The sequence below is a fragment of the Rhinoderma darwinii genome, chromosome 1 (genome assembly GCF_050947455.1).
Source record: "Rhinoderma darwinii isolate aRhiDar2 chromosome 1, aRhiDar2.hap1, whole genome shotgun sequence".
NCBI lineage: Eukaryota > Metazoa > Chordata > Amphibia > Anura > Rhinodermatidae > Rhinoderma > Rhinoderma darwinii.
This window is the reverse complement of record NC_134687.1, coordinates 24,306,868-24,328,432: the sequence shown is the minus strand read 5'-3', so window position 1 is coordinate 24,328,432 and position 21,565 is coordinate 24,306,868. Positions and strand designations below refer to the sequence as shown.

At 45.3% G+C, this 21,565-nt stretch overlaps 1 protein-coding gene across 5 annotated transcripts in view; it reads right to left on the bottom strand.

The window, feature by feature from the left end:
- Positions 1-682: 682 nt before the first annotated feature.
- Positions 683-21,565, bottom strand: part of KRCC1 (lysine rich coiled-coil 1) — a 33,673-nt gene continuing 12,790 nt past the window's right edge. For 3 of the 5 annotated variants that reach the window (XM_075856413.1, XM_075856386.1, XM_075856419.1), the window contains exons 2-7: positions 16,777-16,883; positions 13,825-13,926; positions 13,036-13,219; positions 10,688-10,945; positions 10,022-10,118; positions 683-1,856 (exon numbers count right to left, since the gene is read on the bottom strand). In XM_075856413.1, the coding sequence (XP_075712528.1) occupies positions 1,112-1,856; positions 10,022-10,118; positions 10,688-10,945; positions 13,036-13,219; positions 13,825-13,926; positions 16,777-16,881 (1,491 nt within the window). In that variant the 5' untranslated portion in view covers positions 16,882-16,883 and the 3' untranslated portion in view covers positions 683-1,111. The remainder of the gene's footprint in view (positions 1,857-10,021; positions 10,119-10,687; positions 10,946-13,035; positions 13,220-13,824; positions 13,927-16,776; positions 16,884-21,565) is intronic. The other 2 variants (XM_075856396.1, XM_075856405.1) reach the window with 2 other exon arrangements.

Below are 21,565 nucleotides of genomic sequence, written 5' to 3'. Positions count from 1 at the left end.
TTTTGTAAAAAATGCATCAAAATTTGTGCCTAAAAGTCTGACCCAAGCAGAGCCTTAGATGCACAGTTCAGGATGTGCAGAGATCATACATGACACTTATACCCATGTCTACATGAATATATCTTCACCCAATGACCGAAAAACATCCGAGTCCCACGAATGTCCTGATCAAGTGCAGGGGAACATTACATGTGCAACTTCTCATCTCCTCACCCCTGTAGTAGGGAAAATTGACAATCAGAGAGCTCATATCTCATTGGCAGGAGGGATGATAACGTGATCTGCCATTAAAGTTATAACTGTAGATATAAGCCCTACCTGTAGGGGGCATCATCAGCTTGAACGTATATCTATAGATTGGCGGTGGGAAGGGGTTAAATAGTTACTGTCAAAAAAGTTAACCAGTTAGGCTGCGATTTTTATTGGGGTGCAGTAAATGTCGAAAAGTTTTTTTTGTAATCCATGAACTAAAAACTTTAAACCCACACAAAACAAACCAAAGAACAAGACTCACCCTAAAAAAAAAAAATCTGGAAAGAAATAAAACAATTTTATATCGTTTAAGGAAATGACCCATGTAGGACAATTTTTTTTTTTCTCCAATAATTATTCCACAGGGCTTAAAATCCATAGTACACCGGAATATAAAAGCCAAACCAAAATAAATGCAATAAAGTGAAACTGCAGACGACTCTGGGTTTACTCATAGAAAAAGTCGCTCACATAATCACAAACGTATAAATCCCCTTTGTAGCAGCAGCGGATAGGTTTGAGCCTACACAAAGTAAATTGGTATTTTTTTAGAAGGGAAAAAAAAAAAAAAAAAGTTTCTCGGGAAGAAAAAGAATCGAGCCCTTAAAGTCCGACTATACTGGTTAAACAAAAAAAAAACAAAAAAAACGGATAAAATAAATTAGAACAGATCTATGAGACACAATTCGGCAAAATACTCTATAGACGCCGGGGCCTCCGGCTACTTTTCCGTGGCCTCCTCCACCGTTTCAAAAAAGTACAATGAGGCTTTTCACACTGATCTGGCCCCATCCTCCTGGACCCATGATTCTCCGAAGACCATTTACCATAGAAATGTTATCTGTTATTCTACAGGTTGTCAGAACCCCAGTATGGACTCGTCCCACAACATCTCTTCTTCCGTCCTTTGGTCCTCAATCCTTTTAGTCTTTTTGTGTTTCTTGCCCTCTTTGTCGGCAGGCGGCTCTTCTTTCTTCTTCTTGTCTTTCCGGTGTTTGGACTTGTCCGTTGACCACTCTTGGACTTTCTTGTCTCGCTCGCTGTCGTCTTTGTCTCGCTCGCTGTCGGAATCCTCTATTTTCCGTTTTTTCCTCTCGCTGCTCCCGTTTTCTCGCCTGGCTTTGCTGTGGTGCTTCCGCTCTTTGCTTCGGTGTTCTCTTTTGGGTCTTCTCTCCTTCTTGTAGGAGCCGCTGCTTTCTCCGGAGGAGGAGTCATCGTCGCTGGAGTCTGGGCTGGAACGAGGGTGTTTTCTGGGCGGGATGGGTTTGTTGGGTAATTTTGCCATTGGTCTTTGAGGCCTGTAAGGCTTATTATCCCAGCCAGCCAATCTTGGATCAGGTGGATGATGTGGATTGTATGCAGGGTACGGCATGGGGTGATGAGGAGGATACTTATAAGCGGCACCAGGACCAGTTTTTGGATGAGGCGGTGCAGACACGGCTTCTTCTTCCCCGCAGCTGTCAGAGGGATCCTTATCTTGCCTGAACTGAGTTTTAGGCTCCAGCCCTCTCGCTTTCTGCACTTTTATATAATCTGCTAATTCATCTTGAAAAGAATCGTACGACTTCTTTGTAGTTTTCATTACATTTGCCACCATGGTCTCTCTGAGGATACACAATGATATACAATGATATAAATATATGTGTTCGTCTGGGATGGAATCTTTATTAACGAATTTATTAAATTTTCTACTCTGTTATTAAAGGGGTTCTCCCACCAAAGACATTTATGAGAACTCCACCTACAAGGAGAATGGAGGTCCCTAGACCCTCCTTCCAGGTTAGGTACTGGCTCCAGGCAGAGATCGAGGTGGCTGTGCATGTCTATGGCTCTCTTCCTTTATGTCCGCCTGGGGACCCTCATTCACCCCAGCTAGTTTTAATGTTAAGGACGCAGCAACATTTTTCGCTTTTGCCGCAACGCACTCCCGATGGTGTAACTTTATTTTGAATGGGGTTTTCCCCAGAATCATAAATTATCATATTCTTTCGCTGGGACCATGAGAACCGGGGATCTGAACTTGTAGATCCTCCTCACTGCTCCCCCGCAGTGAGGAGGAGCTTGAATGGAGCGGCACCACTGTGTATGAGAATGACGGAAACAGCCAAGCACTGTACTCGGCTATTTCCAGCATTCCCATACACATTGAATAGAGCGGCAATGCGCATGCTCGACCGTCGCTCCATTCAATGTCCCACTCATTGCCGTTCAGGACTCCCGTTTTAACGATTAGTGGGGGTCCCAGCGATCAGAACATTATCACCTATCCTGTGCATAGGTGACAATTTATCATTTTGGGAACACCCCTTCGATGTAGCTGTATGAGGTTTGATGTTTGCAAAAAAAAATAATGTATTTTTCAGCAGTTCATATACAGTATAAAAGTCATTTGGGTGGGTGGAATGCAAGAAAAAAAATTATTCCGTCAATGTTTTATTTTACTGCTGATTATAATATTCTACGGGTCATTAAGATTATGACAATACTATATTTGTATCGCAGATTTCTTTGTAATCACTTTGTTCAGTATATTTTTATGGAAACACATTTTTATTTTGCTTTTGTAACTTTCTTTTTCAAAACTTTTTGGAACTTTGGTTTTTCCGTCCTACTAGGCGACTGTCCGAGTTCAGTTTTAGAATAATAATGCATTGGAATACCTATTGCCTGTCAGCAAAAAAACGGTCAGGAACCTATAAGGCCATACCTCACACGTGGCCTGAAAGGCATTTACATAGGATAGCATTGGAGGCCATTGTCAGGCCCCCAGCTCCTATATATAACCGTCAGCCCAAGCGATCGCGTGGGTTAATAATTAGCTGTAAAAGGGAGCCCCCTTCCCTTTGTCTATATCCCTGAGGTGCCAAGACATCTAAGGGGTTAAACTGCCGGGATCAGACTTATCACCAATCTCAGGCATTACGGTGGCAGGGCAGCTGTCAATCAGCAGTGTCCGGACCATCAGTATGCGTAAAGCACTGCTGTCTGCGCTGCACATTTATGGCACGTTAAGGGGTTAATACAATGTTGAAAATTCGATCCTTGGAGAATGAATCCTTCTTCGCAAACGGTGTACAAGTGCAAATAATCACTCCCATTATCCGTAGTGCAGTCATAGCCATCAGGTCTTCTACTCCACCTAGTGGTTTATTATATTTCCTGCAGCGCGCGGATAAGATTTGTGCAAAACTCATCTACTTTCTGCTACTGTATTCTGTCCGCACATCCTCTAAGGCCTCATGCACACGACCGTAGCCGTGTGCACGGCCGTGATTTTCGGGTCGGCCGGCTGCGGACTGTCAGCCGCAGGCCGCCCGCACATGCACATGGCCGCGGCCATTGTTTTCAATGAGCCCGGACCGCAGAACCGGGCCGTAATAAGACATTCCCGTTCTTTCTGTGGTCCGGGCTCCCGGGCCGTGCATGGACCGCAAAAACTACGGTCGTGTGCACGGCCCCATAGAAAAGAATGGGGCCGCAATTCTCCCGTGGATTTTCGGGGGAATTGCGGCCGCAAAAACACGGTCGTGTGCATGAGGCCTAAGTGTGAACATATCCTTATGAGGCTACGGACTTCTAAACACCGAGACAAATAAGTGTCCTTGGTTCAGTGAGACAGTCCCCGAATGCCACACATGTGCCCCGATAGAAGAGACTAATCATATACCACATGGAATAAGGAGACCGGTAGGGTGGAGAGCGGAGCAGGATCATGGAGGAGATAATGTGGTATTATAGGAGCACCGTCTGGACATTACTGCCATACCAACTACTTTGTGGGCATCATTATGTTATGGGCACTGCTAAACTGTTTTTTTTTGGCAATTTTGTGTGGTGGACACAATGGTATGAGCAATCCCATGTGGGTGTTAGTATTGTGCTGGCACTACAGTGTGGTCTACACTTCTGTATGGGCACCGCAATGTAGACTATATGCAAGGTGGCATTACTGTACCGGTACTATATGGTCCTGGCGACGGTATGTTATGATCATTACTATTTGAAACTATTCAAGATCATCACTGGGAACTAACGAAATATTGTCCTAAGAGTACTGCCAGGGTAATGCGGGGGGGGGGCTTACATTTGAAAAATGTGTTGTATAGTAATACTAATACAATAATAATAATAATTTTTATTTATATAGCGCCAACATATTCCGCAGCACTTTACATGTTTCAAAAAGGACACGGTTTAAAAAAAAACAGAAAAAAAAAAACTGACACCCACACCTATTGCTAGAACAAAGGGGCAGAAGCGCTCCGCGGAGGCGGGTTTGACATGTGCGGGCTATAAACTTTCTATTCACCAGAACAGAGAAGAGGCGGAAACAGCCGACGACAGCTGAATGTTGGGGGGTTCTCAGCGCAATGGCATGACTATCACCGCTGCGTAATGTAACGTCACCACCAAGAGGAAGTTTGTCAGCTGCTCTGCACTATGGCAATGGTAACCCTTTATAGTCAATGGGTCTTACCGTATGTTACCGATCTCTTCAGGCTACACTCACATAGTTGTCAAGTAGTAACAGTAGAATTGACTTGTAGTGGGACAACCACAATGGTCTATGCCCATATTCACTAATGGAGGTTTTAATAACTGCGTAGACTTACTGACTAAAGACTAAAATATATGGGGCGTGGCCTAGCAGCAGATGTAAGCGGACGTGTGTGGCTGGAGCTCCTGCTGTATTCATCCTGAAAGTACAGATTATCCCTGAATTACCCGGTAATATTCACCGATCTGGAAGCTGGGAGGCTGGAGGAGTCGGTACCGCTTAATACAGCTACAATGACCCGTTCTAAGAAGCAAAAAACGCCGCCGGCGAGTCCGGGACCGAGAAGGCAAGATGGCGCCGAGGAGACTGAATGCAGGAGCAGGCACATGCGGTCTGAGGCGGCAGACAGGCTGGAGAGATTTGCAAGAACCCCTCGTGCGAGCGGATCTGCAGCAGGCAAGACGCCGATGGCTGGCAGTGGGAAGGCAGACAACTTGGCCTCCGGTTCCAGATACTCCGTGCTGGGAGAGGACACGGTGAGTGAGGAGGAGGAAGAGCTGGGGAGTCAGCGGCGGGACAGGCATGTGGAGGAAGATGGCGGCAGAACGCATAGCAGGAGAGACCAGGTGAAGGAGCCTTCCCTTGTGGATATATTCGCTGCGGTAAAGCAGAACTCCTCAATTTTATCTGTGCTGACCGGGCAGGTGGGAGGCCTGAAGGAAGATATTCTGCTGTTACGTAATGACTTACAGAAAGTGGCAGAAAGAACCACAGTTATTGAGGGGAGAGTGTCTGAAGTGGAAGATGTTCTGCCGGAGCTCAGGCGGGATGTGCAGTCTCAGTCCTTGGCGGTGGTTGCCCTGCAGGCTAAGGCGGATGATTTAGAGAATCGGCTACGCAGAAACAACGTGCGTTTGGTCGGAGTGCCGGAAAAAACGGAGGGCAATAACTCGGATGAGTTTTTTGAAAAATGGCTGCTGGAGCAGTTTGGCCGGGATGAATTGTCTCCGTTATATGCTGTTGGATGGGCGCACAGAGTGCCTACCAGACCGGGACCACCGGGGAGGCCCCCGAGGCCGGTCTTAGTGAAGCTGTTGCATTACAAGGACAGAGATAAGATCCTGAGGAAGGCAAGGGAACGGCAGGATATCTCCATTAATGGCGCCAAAATATCCTTTTATCCGGATTTCTCCGCGGAGGTGCAGAAGAAGCGGCTGCAATATTGGGATGTAAAGAAACGTCTGAGGAACTCGTCCATACCATATTCCATGATGTATCCGGCCAAATTGCGGGTGGTTGCTTTTGGGACTGCTTCATTCTTTGAGAACCCCAGAGAGGCTGCAAGATGGCTGGATAGCAATGAGGCACGGGTGCGGAGACCGGCTGGAGGAGAAGATGCGTGAAAGCCCGCCTGGGCGGTGAAGTCTGGAGCCATGTTGGCGTTTATGGGACTGTAGCATATTATATGTTATTATGCAGTTCTCTGGTGTGTGAACACCCTTGTCTGAAACACCGCAGGGTGGTATCCTTTTAACAAAATGGCCGCACCTGACGGCAATGTTATTGAGGGAATGTTACTGGGTACCTAATGTATCTGTAAACTCTGCTGATTGTGTGGGATTGTTTAATACATGCGAATAGCAGTGGGAGCCAGCGCTCACTGGAAGTGGTGAGAAAGTTAAATGGTTCAAAGAGAAGATGCCAGTAGGGCATGGTAAAAGTTCGCACTATGGTGCGTTTCTGCTGGATAGGAGAGACAGTACATGTCGCTCTGACCCTTTTCGGAGGGGAGGTTTTGTTGGGGGGGGGAGGGGAGGAGAGAGGGAACGCACGGCCTAATATCTTGACTGGAGCAGGCTGGAGGAGTAACAGATTTCTTAAAAATATGACGCCTGATGGGATCGGTTAAATGTCTATCCTGGAACGTCCGGGGAATACGGGAAGCTAGGAAACGGCAGGCAATCTTTAACTGGGTTAAACAGCAAAATGCCCTGCAAGAAACGCATCTGACTGGAGAGTCTGTATCCCTATTGCAGAGAGTGTGGATCGCACATGGGTTTCACTCCTTTCATACGACTTATTCCAGGGGGGTGAGTTTGCTGATACACAGGAGTCTTCCCTTTGTCTGTCATTCGTCCTTTTCTGATGAGGAGGGGAGATATGTGGGAGTGCACTGTACTATATATCACTGGGAGTGTATTCTGGTAGTGCTGTATATCCCTCCGCCTTATGCTAGCACTGTACTGAAACGAGTTACGGAGAAACTCTCCAGGTGGCCTGAGGTACCGCTAATTGTGATGGGGGATTTTAATGCTGTGATGTCTGAAGGGTTGGACAGGTTTCATAGAGGAGGAGGAGGGCAAAGAGGAGACCTGACTGCCTTTGGAAGATTAATGGAGGAATTGGGTCTGCGGGATATTTGGAGAGATAAACATCCAGGGGTGAGGCAGTTCTCATGTGCATCATCCACATTTCAGTCACTTTCCCGAATAGACATGGTGGCATGCTCAGCTTCAGCGGTGCCGTACATAGCGCAAATAGAGTACCTACAGAGGGCGTTGTCAGACCACTCTCCGATGGCGGTGACGCTGGAAGTGGGTGTAAGGCATACCAGGAACCCCGGGAACTGGAAGCTGAATGCGTTTTGGTTAAGATTGATGGATGGAGGGGAAATACGGAACCTGATAAAAGAATATTTCCATTTTAATACTGAGTCGGTGCCGCGGGGAGTGTTGTGGGATGCCATGAAAGCCTGGCTGAGAGGAGTATTCATTCAAAATATTAAACAAATTAAAACTAAATCCAGGCAGTTGGGAGAAAGGTTAGAGGAGCGGGTGACAGAAACAGAAGGGAGACATGTAGAAGAGGGATCCGAGGAGACACTTCGACATTGGGTGGAGGCGCAGACGCTGTTAAAAAATCAGCAACTAACAATGGCGGATAATAAACGACTATTCCTTAAACAGCAATATTATGAGGAAGGGGAAATGGCGGGGAGATTACTTGCTAGGATGGCAAAACCGCATGGGGGCAATAATTTCATTCATGGCATTAGGGGGGAGGGGGGGAGGGTGGAGACAGACACGGGGCAAATCCTGCAAATATTCCAGCGGTTTTATACTGATCTATATACATCCAAAGTGCATTACAACACACAGCAATTGGACGAGTACCTGGGAAACATTAATTTGCCTACCTTGGGCCGGGAGGACCGTGACAGTTTGGAGACCCCTATTTCACTAGAGGAGTTGGAACAGGCGATAAGAGATATGGCAAATGAGAAAGCTCCGGGTCCAGATGGGTTACCGGGGGAAATCTATAAGGAATATGGGACGGAACTAGCGCCAGAATATTTGAGTACTTTGCAGGATAGTTTTGTCAGAGGTAAACTACCAGACTCCCTATATGAGGCTACGATAGTGGTTCTCCCAAAAGAGGGGAAAGACAGTCAATTACCGGAGTCATACAGACCAATATCCTTGTTGACATCGGATGTCAAGATCTTGGCAAAGATATTGGCACTGAGGCTGAACAGGGTGGTACAGCATGTTGTGCATGAAGACCAATCGGGGTTCATGCCCTCCAAATCGACAGCGGTCAACCTCAGGCGGCTGTTTTTAAATCTTCAGGCGGCACCGGATGAGCAAGGAGGAAGGGCGGTGCTAACGTTAGACGCCGCAAAAGCGTTCGACTGCGTAGAATGGGGGTATTTATGGCGGGTAATAGAAAAGATGGGATTCGGCCCTAACTTCGTAAAGTGGGTACAGTTGCTATATGTGGCCCCTACAGCCCGCATACGGGTGAATGGTACAATGTCTGAGAAATTTTCACTGGCCCGGGGTACACGACAGGGGTGCCCACTTTCACCATTACTATTCGCCTTGGCGGTGGAGCCACTGGCGTGCCTCATAAGACAGGAGGAACGTATAAGAGGCTTGCAATATGGGGAAATGGAGGAAAAAATTTCATTATATGCAGACGACATTTTAATATATATGACGGACACTGAGAATACACTGCAGGTAGTAATGGATACGATCACAAGGTTTGGGGAGTTCTCGGGATTAAATATTAACTGGACCAAGTCTGCTCTGATGCCACTTGACACAGTGAATATTGTAGATACTGGAGTGGGACCCCGGATTCCGATAGTTTCTGAATTTACGTACCTAGGGGTTAAGGTGACGGCTAGGGTCCAAGACTATATGTCTTTGAATGTCTCACCACTGCTGCTGAAGGTGAAACATAAGGTGGATGCCTGGAACAGGCTCCCGCTCTCTGCTCTGGGGAGGACTAACCTAATCAAGATGATCCTTATGCCTCAAGTTTTATACATTCTTCATAACTCCCCAGTATGGATACCTAAGCTCTGGTTCAGACGATTGCACAATCTCTTTCGGGATCTGGTATGGAAAAAAGGGGTTCCAAGGATTAAATTGGAGAAATTGCAATTGCCCAAAGATGAAGGGGGGGTCGCGCTGCCAAATGCCTGGATATATTACCTGGCTGCCCAGAGCCAACAATTTAAGGGATGGGAGGACACAGAGACTTGGGGTGCCAGTGCACGTTTATTGTCATACATGGGGGGAGGACATAATCCACTAGAGAGTCTGGAAGCGCATACCTTTAAGAGATTGGCGAGTGCTAAACCAACGTTACTCCTGATACATAAAGTATGGTGGCAATGCAAACAGATCCTGGGAGTGGGAATGTGCACCAAATATACTCCCCTATGGCATAATGGGAGCGGGATGTTGGTCAAGATGAGGGAAATTGTAGGAATGGTGAACTATAATATCCTGATGGAGCATAAGATATTTTCTAAAAGGGGCACGGAAAAAAAATTTGAGAAACAATGGAGCAGATGGATGGCCTGCCCTGAGGTGCTGTCACCTGAACTAAACAGAATAAGGGCGAGAGTTGTCTGAGGAACTGGAGAAGGTAGAGTCTGGAGCAAAAAAAGGGGTGGTGGGGAAACTTGATAAGAGAAATGTGCTCTGGCCAGGATTGGTGCTAGAAACGGGCAGAGATATAGTGGGGGGCCGTGCGGGGAGGGGGGACAGGGGGGAAGTTGGGGATTTCCTGATATGCTGTCATTATTGTATACGATGCTGGAAAATTGTAATGTGAATGTTACTATGTTATTTCTTTTATGTGTTCGTATCAATAAAATTGGTTTGATTTTAAAAAAAAAAGACTAAAATATATTATAAATGGATGTTATCAATCAAGTCCACTGTCTGGAGGGGAATCCACACGACTATTACTCACTTGATTTGGTGCTTGTTCCCTTGCATATGGGACTGGTACATCTCTATCGAGGTCAGGGTAATGTTGCAGATTGGGCACACAAATATTCCTTCTCCTGCTGGTCAGAGAGAGAGAGATCATAAGTTTATGGTTCCTAGAAAATACATTGATATACGAAAACTGGTGTCATACAGCGAACTTTAAAGTAACACTCCAAGCACAACTTTAAACTGCAAGTTCTACAAAGCGCAGGAACCTCAGGGGCGGGACATGACACAGGAATTCAAAAAGAATGGTTGTGTCATGCTCCGCCCCCTCAGGCCCTGCACTAGGCATTACACAGTGTAACAGTTTTGGGTGGAGTGTTCCTTTAATAACAGTGGTTCTCTTAGAGGACCCAACGTGTCTGCGCCTTACAGCCCCTTGATTTTAATAGACGCCGCGTGATGATTTATTTCCTTTGCAGTAATTAGAAACTCATCGATGGTGTTCCCCACCAATACCAGCGGATCACAGGGGTCTCGCTGCAGATAAGCTTATCCTTGGGGGAACCTTTAGTTGAAAATGAGTTGTAGAGTCAGATTTAATTCTGGAATTGCTGTTTGGGCAGTTCCCTAATACACGTCACATGGTCACTGTATGAAGATTCGGCATTACCAAGTCCATTTATGCTTTATTACTCCTTACCCGCAGAGTCCATAGTGACCCCGGTATCCCCCATCTCTTCCATCATTTTCCGGCGTGCTTCGTTGCGAGCGTGCTTTTTCCCGTTGTAGTGCTGCTGGGCCACCAGCGGCTTGTTGAACGAGGCGCAGCAGAGCTTGCAGTACTTGTTTGGGTCACTCAGGTCAATTGCATTGTCACCGCATGAAGGATCCGCGCTCACGTCCTGCTGGTTAGACTTCTCTGTCAGAGGAGACAATATGGAATTGGACTCAGCGACAGCTGCGAAGGAGAAGAAAAGCGACAGCTGAGACAACACATGGCACTACAGCTGTGGAGACCAGACCGGTTGTGTCTCCAGTCTCCAATATTCCCATGATTTATCAGGGTTTTTGTCCGGGACGACCTCTTTTTTTCTTCAAATAAATGTGTTCACTTCCCTAAATAATCAGACTTACTAATGTACACTAATAATAATAAATTCAGCCCTGCTCCCCATCCACCCGCCAAGGTCATGTGACCGCTGTATACTGTACACTCCACAGGTATAGGCCGTGTCCACATGTCGCTTTTCTACACGTCAGGGGTTTACGTTGGGAGTAATCCCCTCTGTATGCCTCTGACGTGTCCATAGGCCGCCATGCACCCAGTGTATGCCCAATGAGTGTCTTTTTGGCATACGCTGGGCCGTAATGTGGGGAAGTGGTGGACGAAAAAAAAAAAAAACAGCAATCCCGACATGTTTTTTGCCATTTAATTTCACAGCATTGACCATGCGCTATAAATAACACGCAGCTTTTATTCTGCGGGTCACTACGGTTACTGCGACCCCAAATTTATCCGGATTTTTTTATGTTCCACTACTTTTGCCCATTAAAAAAATCTTTAAGAATAAATAAATAAAAAAAATAGATTGCGGCAACACAAAAACTAAGAGCCATACAATGTTTCTTTTACTGTCGTCGGAGTGAAGTGACAGCTTATTTCTTTTTTTTGCAGGACAAGTTGTAGCTTTCATGGTACCATTTTGGAGTACCTAGGACTGGATTACTTGTTATTGCTGTTTTTGGGAGGCGAGAATTCTGCCTTTGTTTTACTTTTTTTTTCATTTTATAGCACGGGTCGTTACAGATCTGGCGATACCAATTATGTGGTTGTTTGTTTTTTGCATCATTACATTTTTTATTGATTTTTAAGAGAATTACAGAAAAGAACCAAAAGCACCAAAGTCACGAAAACGAATCACACACTTCAGCCGCAACACATGGCAATAGAACAGGGTTTAGGGGGCCCTGCTCTAGAGATAGTGGGACCCGCATCTTATGTCTCTCATGGGAAAACCCCCTTAAAGTAACTTAATGGATCGCACAAAAGTTACAGGAAACATTTCGAGTTCACGGTAACAGATGATGAGTAACTTCATGGAAGCATTTTACGGTTCATCACTATAATATCTATTATACATTTGGATTTTGTGTATGACCAACCAGAAGTTTTGCTCCAATAATCGACTGAATAGGAAACGCTCAATTCCCCTGCTGACTTCAACATATAATTTAGCTTTTCTTCCCTTTCCAATACATAATATTAAATTGTATCTAAAAGTGAGCCCTATGTGTAGGTTTTTAAAAAAAAAAAAAAATTGCTCTCGTACATGTCAGACCTGGGGGACGTTGTTAGATCCCTGGCTGCCATGGCAACCCGCTATCCTGCTGATGGGCTTACAGAAGGAGCTACTTAGGTGCCACTTTGCGATTGATCTCTGTCATTAGAGCAAAAAATTGTTGCATAATGCAGCCGGCGAACGCAAATTACGGCGTGGGCATAGCTCATCACTGTGATATAATAGTACGGCGGTTCGTGGAAATGATCAACTCACTATGACATAATATTAGGGCGCAGGGTGGGAAGGAGTCAAGGAACCGCTAAAAATAAAGCTCCAACACTGAAGCCAATTTAAAGGGGTTGTCTGAGTTGACTGGTCAGTGCTCCGCGGGGGCGTACCTTCAGGCGGAGTTGGGCTTTCCGGCTCTGGCGGACGGAGGTCGGGGTCACACGGATGACGAACCTTATAGGAAGGATTGACCTTCTGGTCCTGGTGGGCTGGTTGTCTAAATTAGCTCAGTGTCCGTGGGCAGGGTGTATCCTGTAGGAGGGGGCTGCAACTTTGAATTCTTAGTGTCAAGCCTCCTAGCGGCAACAGCATATACCCACGGTCTGTGTCCCCCAATGTAATGAACGAGAAACCCCAAACCCCCGAAGTCCAGCTACATATAGTAATGTAAGAGCAATCACAAAGTCAATGGTTCTCTGAACAGACGTCCGCGGTGCCTTTAGTGTTGAAGCCACAGAAACTAACCGCCTGTCCTCACCTGTTTCTATCTGAGCGCTCTCTTGGGGGTCCGCTGACCACTCGTTCTGCTCTCCACTCATCTGCTTCAGCTTCTTGGCGTGAATCTTCCCTATGTAATGTGACTGGGCGACCACTGGAGAGCTGAACACCATGTTGCAGAGGCTGCAGAACTTGTTTTTGTCTAGAGCTAAGCCTTTCTCCACCTAGGTAGACATACAAGGGTTAATAAATAGCGAAGTTACACAACAGGGTTAGAAGATCTCGCCGCGTACATTAAATGTAGACTCCAATTATACTGACGGAGGCCAAAAGAGTGTCCTAGGGGGTGGTAAACGTCAGGGAAATCGGTTCTTCTGTATCGAATAGTGTAGTCTGCTACACTATTGTATCCACACATCCAGTGAAAAATGTATACAGCAGGGTATGCGTTTTTTTATCATTGGAGCGTATGGGTGACGTATGCCACTGTATAGCATCCGTTCAATGTGTATGTCATGAGATTTTCCGCCAAATAGACGCCATAATAGTCTATGGGTGATGGACACCGAACAGTGGCATCTGTCACCCGTAAGCTATAATGGTATCTGTTTACCGTATATGTTATAGCAAGGTCATGACGTATACGTTTAACGGATCCCATATTAGTCTATGGGTGATGGACGACATTGTTAGGCATCTGTCGCTGCCTCCGTTTAATGTATATGTTGGGAGCTTTTCCCGACGTATACGTTAAACGTCGGTCGAATAGTGATGTGAATGGGGCCTTAGAGGATTCACGGATGTGTAAAATCCTGGAGCGAAAACGTACATGAAAATCGACATGATCCACTTTCGGTTTCTTTTTATAAGTCAATTCTTCCAGCTCTTGCTTCAGGAAATGCAGGCGGACTTTTTGAGCGTGTCTTTTACCCTGCGGGAAGAAGGAAACGTATGATAGTATCAGAACGCAATAGTGAATGTGAGGTTTTCAGTCTTATGTCAATGAGGAATAATAATTGTATAATAAAGTTATGAACCTTTCGAACATATCTTTGTGTTCCGATGTCTGCTTGCTGTCAGTGAATGAAAACATGGGTACTTGCTGGAGTGTCTAAAGGGCTATACAAAACTTGGTAACCCTGACCATTGAGTTTAGAAAATTGGCCCCGGTGACTGGGCATTACTCCCTGCACTTCATGTATTTGGCGGGCAGGCGCTGAATGCATGGAGCTGGATGTAGTCACTGATAGTATTAGGCTAAGGCTGTACGGCAACTTTACACGCGACACAGGAGGCGCAGTCAATGATCGCCGGGGCGCTCTGACTGCATCGCAGGTAATAAAAGCCAATTGCTGCGACCGTCACAACACAGACGAAAGAAGTCCAGCGGGTTTGGATTCCTCGCATAGTGACCGCATTGACTCATTATCTGCTATGCAGCCAGGGCTACAAAGCGATCTTTGGCTGGGCAACCTATGTCACGGCCAAAGTTGCCATGTAGCCCTAACCTTAAGCTCCCTCCCTGTCCAGCAGAAGAGGTTACAGATCGCCCCTGTCTGGCCGTGAGGGTGCACAGAGGCTGTCAATGCGCTGCCAGTAGATGGCGCACTGCAGGAGCATATTGTAAATATTTGGAGCAGCGAGTAAGCCCTACTGTCACTACAAGGAGAAAAGGGGATTTTAATTTATCCAGGTACCGGATTATCACATGGTAATAAAAACTCTCTAGTTAGGGTACAAATGCTTTAGGAAAAAAAGCCCCCCCCAAAAAAAAGTTAGAAGGGGTTTTTCAGCCATTAAAAATTGATGGACTATCTTCAGGATAGGCCATCAATAGCTAATATGTCGGGTTTCGACTCCTGGGACCCCCGCCGATCAGCTGTTTTGTACGGGGTGCAGCACTCGTACGTGCGCTGCTTCCCCTTCATTTCTTCTTGCTCACTATGAATCTTCGTTACACATTTAGCGGCGATTCCCAGGTATTGCAGCCTTTTCTCCTATTGAAGTGAATGGGAGAAAAGGCTGCAGTACTGTGAATCACCACTAAATGTGTGCCGAAGATTCATAGTGAGCAAGTAGAAATGAAGGGGAAGCAGCGCACGTATGAGCCCTGCACCCCCTTTAAAACAGCTGATCAGCGGGGGTCCCAAGAATCAAACCCCGAGGATAGGCCATCAGTTTTTACTGGCTAGAAAACCTCTTTAACACAAAATGTTCTGTAAATTAGTTAATAAGGGGAAATTTGCAATCATTCTGTCTGCTGTGCTGGAAACGACAGAAACGTCCAGATTAGTGGATTTCGGATTTCTCAGTATTTACCAGCCTGCATTATAGCCCAGACCTGCGGTGACAATTGTTCTGGCTGTTATTAGAAACAGTCAACCAGTTTGTCGTCAGACACATTCTTAAAGGGGTAGCCCAGTTTAGAAAATCCATTTCCATACATCTTAATTAGGAATTGTAAGTTACTAGAGGGGGTCCCATGTTCAGGATCCCCATCTCTTTGCCAGATTGGAGAGTGGTTACAAAGAGCATCTCTCTCTGTAGGACCCATCCGCTCAATCCATTGATATGATTGGGCACTGTGTACTTCATCATTTCCCCTGTGGTGGCGCTGCAGAGATATTGAACACTTATTGCTAAATTTCCCCAGATTACAGCTGATCGCTGGGGGTCAAAGCAGGGGCAAAACTTTGTCATTATCTTAATGTCAAAGAACCCTTATATCAAGTAGGGATTATCCTAACCCCCTTTCACAGCTTAGCTAAATCCTATAATGCAGAGGGACAGTTGGTATTTTCTTACTTCAGATTACTGCACCGTTCCTGGTGTAGACAGAGAAAGTGATTAATAGCGGGAGAAAACCTTCGGTTGCCTTTTTTTTAGACTAAATGTATGTATTTTAGCACAAAAAGCACTTTACGATCAATACTTTTTTTTACATTTCGTACCGTTTCACTTCTGCAGCCTTTATGTATCACTGTACATAGAAGCTGCAGAACGCCGTTCGCTAAATTCCGTCAGTGAGCTGGACTAACGGCTCGATCTGCAGCGGCTTCTGTGTAGTCCTGGGCCATCATCTAAGTCTAAAACTGATCAAATCAAAAAGCCAACAAAGGTGTCCAGAATCCCTAAGCTCTAAAGCTTTCAGAATTGTGAATGCAGCTCCGGACCACAGCACAGACGGTAACTCAGGATCAGTGCAAGTAATAAAAGGACCTCGTTAGAAAAGTCGTACAAGTAAAAAAGTGGACGTTACCCACAGCAAGTTTCTTTTATTTGCTAACCTGCACTGGTAAAATGTTAGCTGGAATCGGATAGGGATGCTGTGGGCAGCCACTCCACTTTTTGACTGCACTCATTTCTTAAAGGGGTATACCCACCGTAGACATTTATGGCACATACATGGGATATGCCATAGATGTCCGATAGATGCGGGTCCCAGCTCAGGGACCAGAACGCATCTCAAGAATGGGGGAGATGCTCTTTGTACCCGCACTTCATTCTGGGTCAAGAAATGAGGATCCCGAACAGAGGACCCCCCTTTATTACCTCAGAATTACCTAATAGGTTGCATGGAAATTGGTTTTCTAAACTGGACATCTCCTTTAAACAGTCAGTATTTGCAATGTTACAATCTTCAAGCCCAGTCATCGCTGGAGCTCTATCGGGTTTTACCAATATGTAATGACGGAAGTTTTTCTTTTGGCTCGAGAACAAGACCCAGCCTGAAATTTGGGTGGAGAAACATCAAGTACATAGAGGTTTAAGAGCACAATACCTCATAATGGGCATTTCTGTGAGCTTCAAACTGTAAGACGGCCCCGCACACCCTACAGAAGGTGTCTGTAAAAAGTTCCTTTTTGGTTTTTTCATCCAGTACCATTTCTGTGGAACAAGAATGGGAATCATTTAGCAAATAACCAAAGTACAGCAAAGATATATCATGAAATAACCATATATCCCTAGCTAGAAGCAATGTATACAAAAATTGATAGTCAGCAATGTTTCTATTAAGATTTGTGTCCAAGTTGTAGTTGTCTGGTTGCCCTTGGTAACAGACAACAGTGTCACCCTGCTGTCAGACATGTGATCTGTCATCTGAGCTCCCACAGTGCACTGCTCTATGCTTACAGGAAACCACCAGAATTTTTGAAGTTCGCTTTTAGGCAGAAATGGAGAAGAAAATAGCATGAAAGATCTCAACTATTTATGTAGATGTTCTAAATTATTCAAACAATTCTTAACATTCAGTTGGCCTTATTCAGTGGTGGAGAATTGAAGTTCTCCACATGGTCCTCTAGATTGGACATAGGATGAGCATCAAGCCAAAATCAGGATTCTTATGATCCTTTGTTCTCACAAGAGATGAGCCCCTTCTGCCCAGTGAGGCCGACAACAAGCATAAGTGTATGGCAGCTTTACAGACCGTGAACGCTATGGATTCTAGTTAATCAGGCATTGGGGTTGATCAGTAATGTCTATCTGGCATGTTAGATGGAGGAGGGCATAACATTATATATCATGCAAGATAATATTTACTGATCACTAATTACTGAGATGTCCTCAAACAAACAAACATATTCTTGTACGGTGTGAACAAGGCCAAAGAGCTGCCAATAGGAAAGGCTTGTAGAAACTAGGTCATCTTTTTAGATGCCCTTAAACTGATTGTCAAGTTTAGAAAACCCATTTTCTTGTATCCTATTAGGGAACTCTGAGATAAGTAGGGGGATCCCTTCTTCAGGTGTACTGAATATGCACTGTGTAATTATTAATTTCCCCTGTGGTGGCGCTCCAGGGAAATTTAACACTTACGCCAGGTTTCCCCAGAGACACAGGTGATTGATGGGGGTCCCAGTAGAGGGACACTTTATGATCCACTTATAATCAAGGAACCCTTATAACAAGTAGGGATTGTCCAAAGCGGAGGTCCCCTTTAAAGAGTATTGGTGATCAACTGATTGGTAAAGTTTAAGTGAGTGAGTCAGATATGCCACTTAGCACATTTGGGTTGACTTACGGCCCATCAACATCTAAATTAGCTCTATCCACCTAAACTACAGTTGACTGCTGTAGAGCAGTGTTCGGGAGCCTTGTGGCTCTCAGCCCCCTGCATGTGGCTTCCCACCTAGTGTTAACTCTAAAAACTATTGTGCATTAGTGGGTCCAGGGAGGTCATACCATTACTAGAACATGGTATCAGGGTTAAAACCACATCACTGGCATTTAACACTCTGGTAAGAAATTGGTTATATCTTTAATAGGCTTGAGATTCAGTGTGGCTCAACACCATTTGTTATATTTGAAAATAGCAGAAAAGGTTTTGGACCTCTGAGGTATAGTATGAGCAAGCGACAGACTACCTCTTCCAAGTCAGACCTCCCAGTGCTGGATTGTGGACAGGATGACTGCTGGAGGAACTGCAGCCCACTTGTGCTCATTAAAGGGGCTGTCCCATCAGGACAACCCCTACCACATGGACCGCTAGGCCATATGGAAGTCAGAGGGACTAATCCACTCAGGGGCCTCTGTCTATTAACCTACTAGAGTGGAGAGCCACTGGCAAACTCAGGTTGTCCATCTGAATGGCCACCATGTAATGCTTTATTTCCCCTGTAGGGGCTGCTGTATGGAAAATGCCTCGGCTTCCCCTGGCAAAATCAGTTGGCCACGGCATGTGATCTGTCTTAGTGACAGGTTAATTCTAATAAATATTGTATTATTATTTCTTTTTAGTGATGCAAGTAACCAGGGAAAACCCCAGACTTATTTGCAAAAAAAAAAAAAAAAAAAAATATGGTTATCAAAACAAAGAAAATGAAAGGGTATCCTGATATGTCAGAAGCTTTGAACGGTGGGGGTCCAAGCACTGAGACCTCTACCAATTGCTAAAATGAAACGGCAGAAACGCAGTGCTGCTTAGTTTATGATCGTCTTGTCTTGGAAAGCTGAGCGAGCGGTGTACGGACTCAAAGACGTTCCAATGAGCCCGTACACCGATCCGAGGTAAGCCAATTGGAAACAAAGCGGTACAACGCTCACCTGGGCGCTTCTGCTGCTTCGTTTCAGCGATCGGTGGAAGTCTCAGTGCTCGGACCCTCACCGATCAAAACTTCTGACATGTCAAAAGTTATTTTAAAATTTTAATTACCCTTTAAATGTATTGTCTCACTAGGACCACCTCTGTCCATAAGCCATAAAAGGGCATATGGACATTATAGAGGGGGTCCCCTACATGAGCCAGAACAGAGAATCGCTAACACTCGCAGACCCAGAACATCCATGTATTGCATGGTTGGCCATTCATAAAAATGGTCAGAAATATCTTCCCCAGATCAGCGGAAGAGGGGTTGTCTCGGTGCGTCCCCCTTCACTGGTTTTCCCTGCACAGCAGAGCTCTAGGCTGTACTGTCCCAGAGGTTGGACCCCCACCAAATATAAAGTGATGGTATGTCCTAGCGATATGCCATCACTTTATAAGATGGGAATAACTCTGAGAAAGAATCAAAACAGGGAGATTGAGAGGGGTCTTCAGAAATCATGTATAGTTCTCTGCAAAGAAATGCTCAACTCCGCTGTTTATATATTTGCACAACTTTAGGGAAATGCTGGTGGGGACGACAAATAATAAGGATCTAGTGGCTGAGTTAAAGAGGAGCTGCCCCGTCTTCTGACATGTCTGTTTTAGTAAATACCTATATTCCCCATGAAATAATAATTTAGAAGTATATTTTCTTAGAACTCTGCCATTCCTCTGTTATTCCTCCTGGAAATGTATGAATAAATTAACAACTGGGCGTTACCAATGCCCTTGTCAATGGGGTCTTTTCCTACACCCCCGACACTCCAATCAGTGCTTTGTTGGGAGATATTTCATTGACAAGGGGAACGATACTGCCCAAATGTCAATTTCTGCATACACTTCCAGGGGGAATAACAAAGGTCCGTTACAGCGACATATCCATCTAGATATATACACACTATGAGCAATCTAAGCTCTAGAAATGAAATGCACCTGAAGACATGAGGCAGGTTGCAGGTTATTAGCAGTCTCAAGTGCCGTTCATCACCTGGCTGCCATAGACTTTTTATGTTTACAGCCTACTCTCATGTGAATCGCTGCTCCCGAGGTCTAGACATACTCTCTTTACAGCCACACTCCTAGTGGAGAGGTATTGTAGATTTCAGCACGATCTTCCAGATAAGATCTTCGAGAATGTAAGCTGCTCGTAAAAGAAACGCAAAAAGAGAAGCACAACTGCACGTCTCTCCTGTCCTGAAACCCGACAGAATCACCGCATCGGCAGCGTTTACTGGTAGAAAAGCCCGATACTGGGTTACGTGAACGCTGTAGTCACCTGAGACTTGTGACATGGCATGGGGGCAATGCTTCAGAGTCAAAGTCACCCGCAAAAGCCCCAAAAAAATACAAGGGTCCTACGTCATTTACATCGTACCTATTGTAAAAGAACAATTGCGCCTATTATTGAGAATACCATATTTAAAACCGTTGACAATAATCGGGTCAAAAACTTCCTGGCCAGAATGGATGACCCTTGCGGCCCCAAAGAACCATGATTGCAAGTTTTAGGACAAGGAAAAATGCATTTCGGTCAAGGCAATGTTTTTTTTTTCCATAATGAATTGTCACGGGAGACTTGCATCGATTCAAAGATGCAAATGGTTCCCCATGTCTTTTGGAACTAACTGCCCACTTACCCCTTATGTCTAAAACGGCAATTGGGGGTGATGCCCCATGTGCAGAAATTTTAGTTACACGCAATCGAACTTCTTGAACAAACTTTCCATGCGGGAAGATAAATCATAAAAAATTATTATAGGAAGGAGATAGACAATGTTAAGCTACCCCCTAAAGTCAAAAGTTGAGAACTAAGATTTGGTGGAAAGTTCCCTCAACACCAAATTCAAAAGTGGTATTACATCTTATAAAATGATGGTATATCGCTAGGATATGCTCACCCTTTATGACCGGTGGGGCTCTGACCTCTGGGACCCTACTGATTCGGAGAATGGGCCGCAGCGCTAATTTAGTGATGAGTCCCCTTCTAAGTTTGCCCTGCACAGCGGCACTCCCGGCCACCCACCCGCGCAGGGAACTGAAGCCATCCCTATTAGCGTAAATTGAGCCATGACACCGCCGTGCAAGGGAAACCAGTAAAGGGGACTAATTGGTAACTCAGCACTGCGGCCGAGTCATACTCAGGATCGTTCCAGAGGTCGGACCCCACCAATTATAAAGTGACGGCAAATCCTAGCGATGCGGCATCATTTTATAAGATGGGGATAAATGGACTTCTTCAAAAGTTCTGCTTCTGATATTGGCAGCATTGGAAAACGACATGTAATGGTCTTACCCGACCTTAGCTTAGATCCTGGCCATCCTCTCTGAGAATCCCGCAGACATTCTGGACCCTGCTGTATATGTTCTAACCAGATTACAAAGTTAGGAGTCCTGTCATGTAATCTCATGCTTAAAAAAGATCAATGATGTAGTGCAGACTTGCTTGGCCTCTAGTCATGACTTCAGGGTAGGAGATCTACTTTAT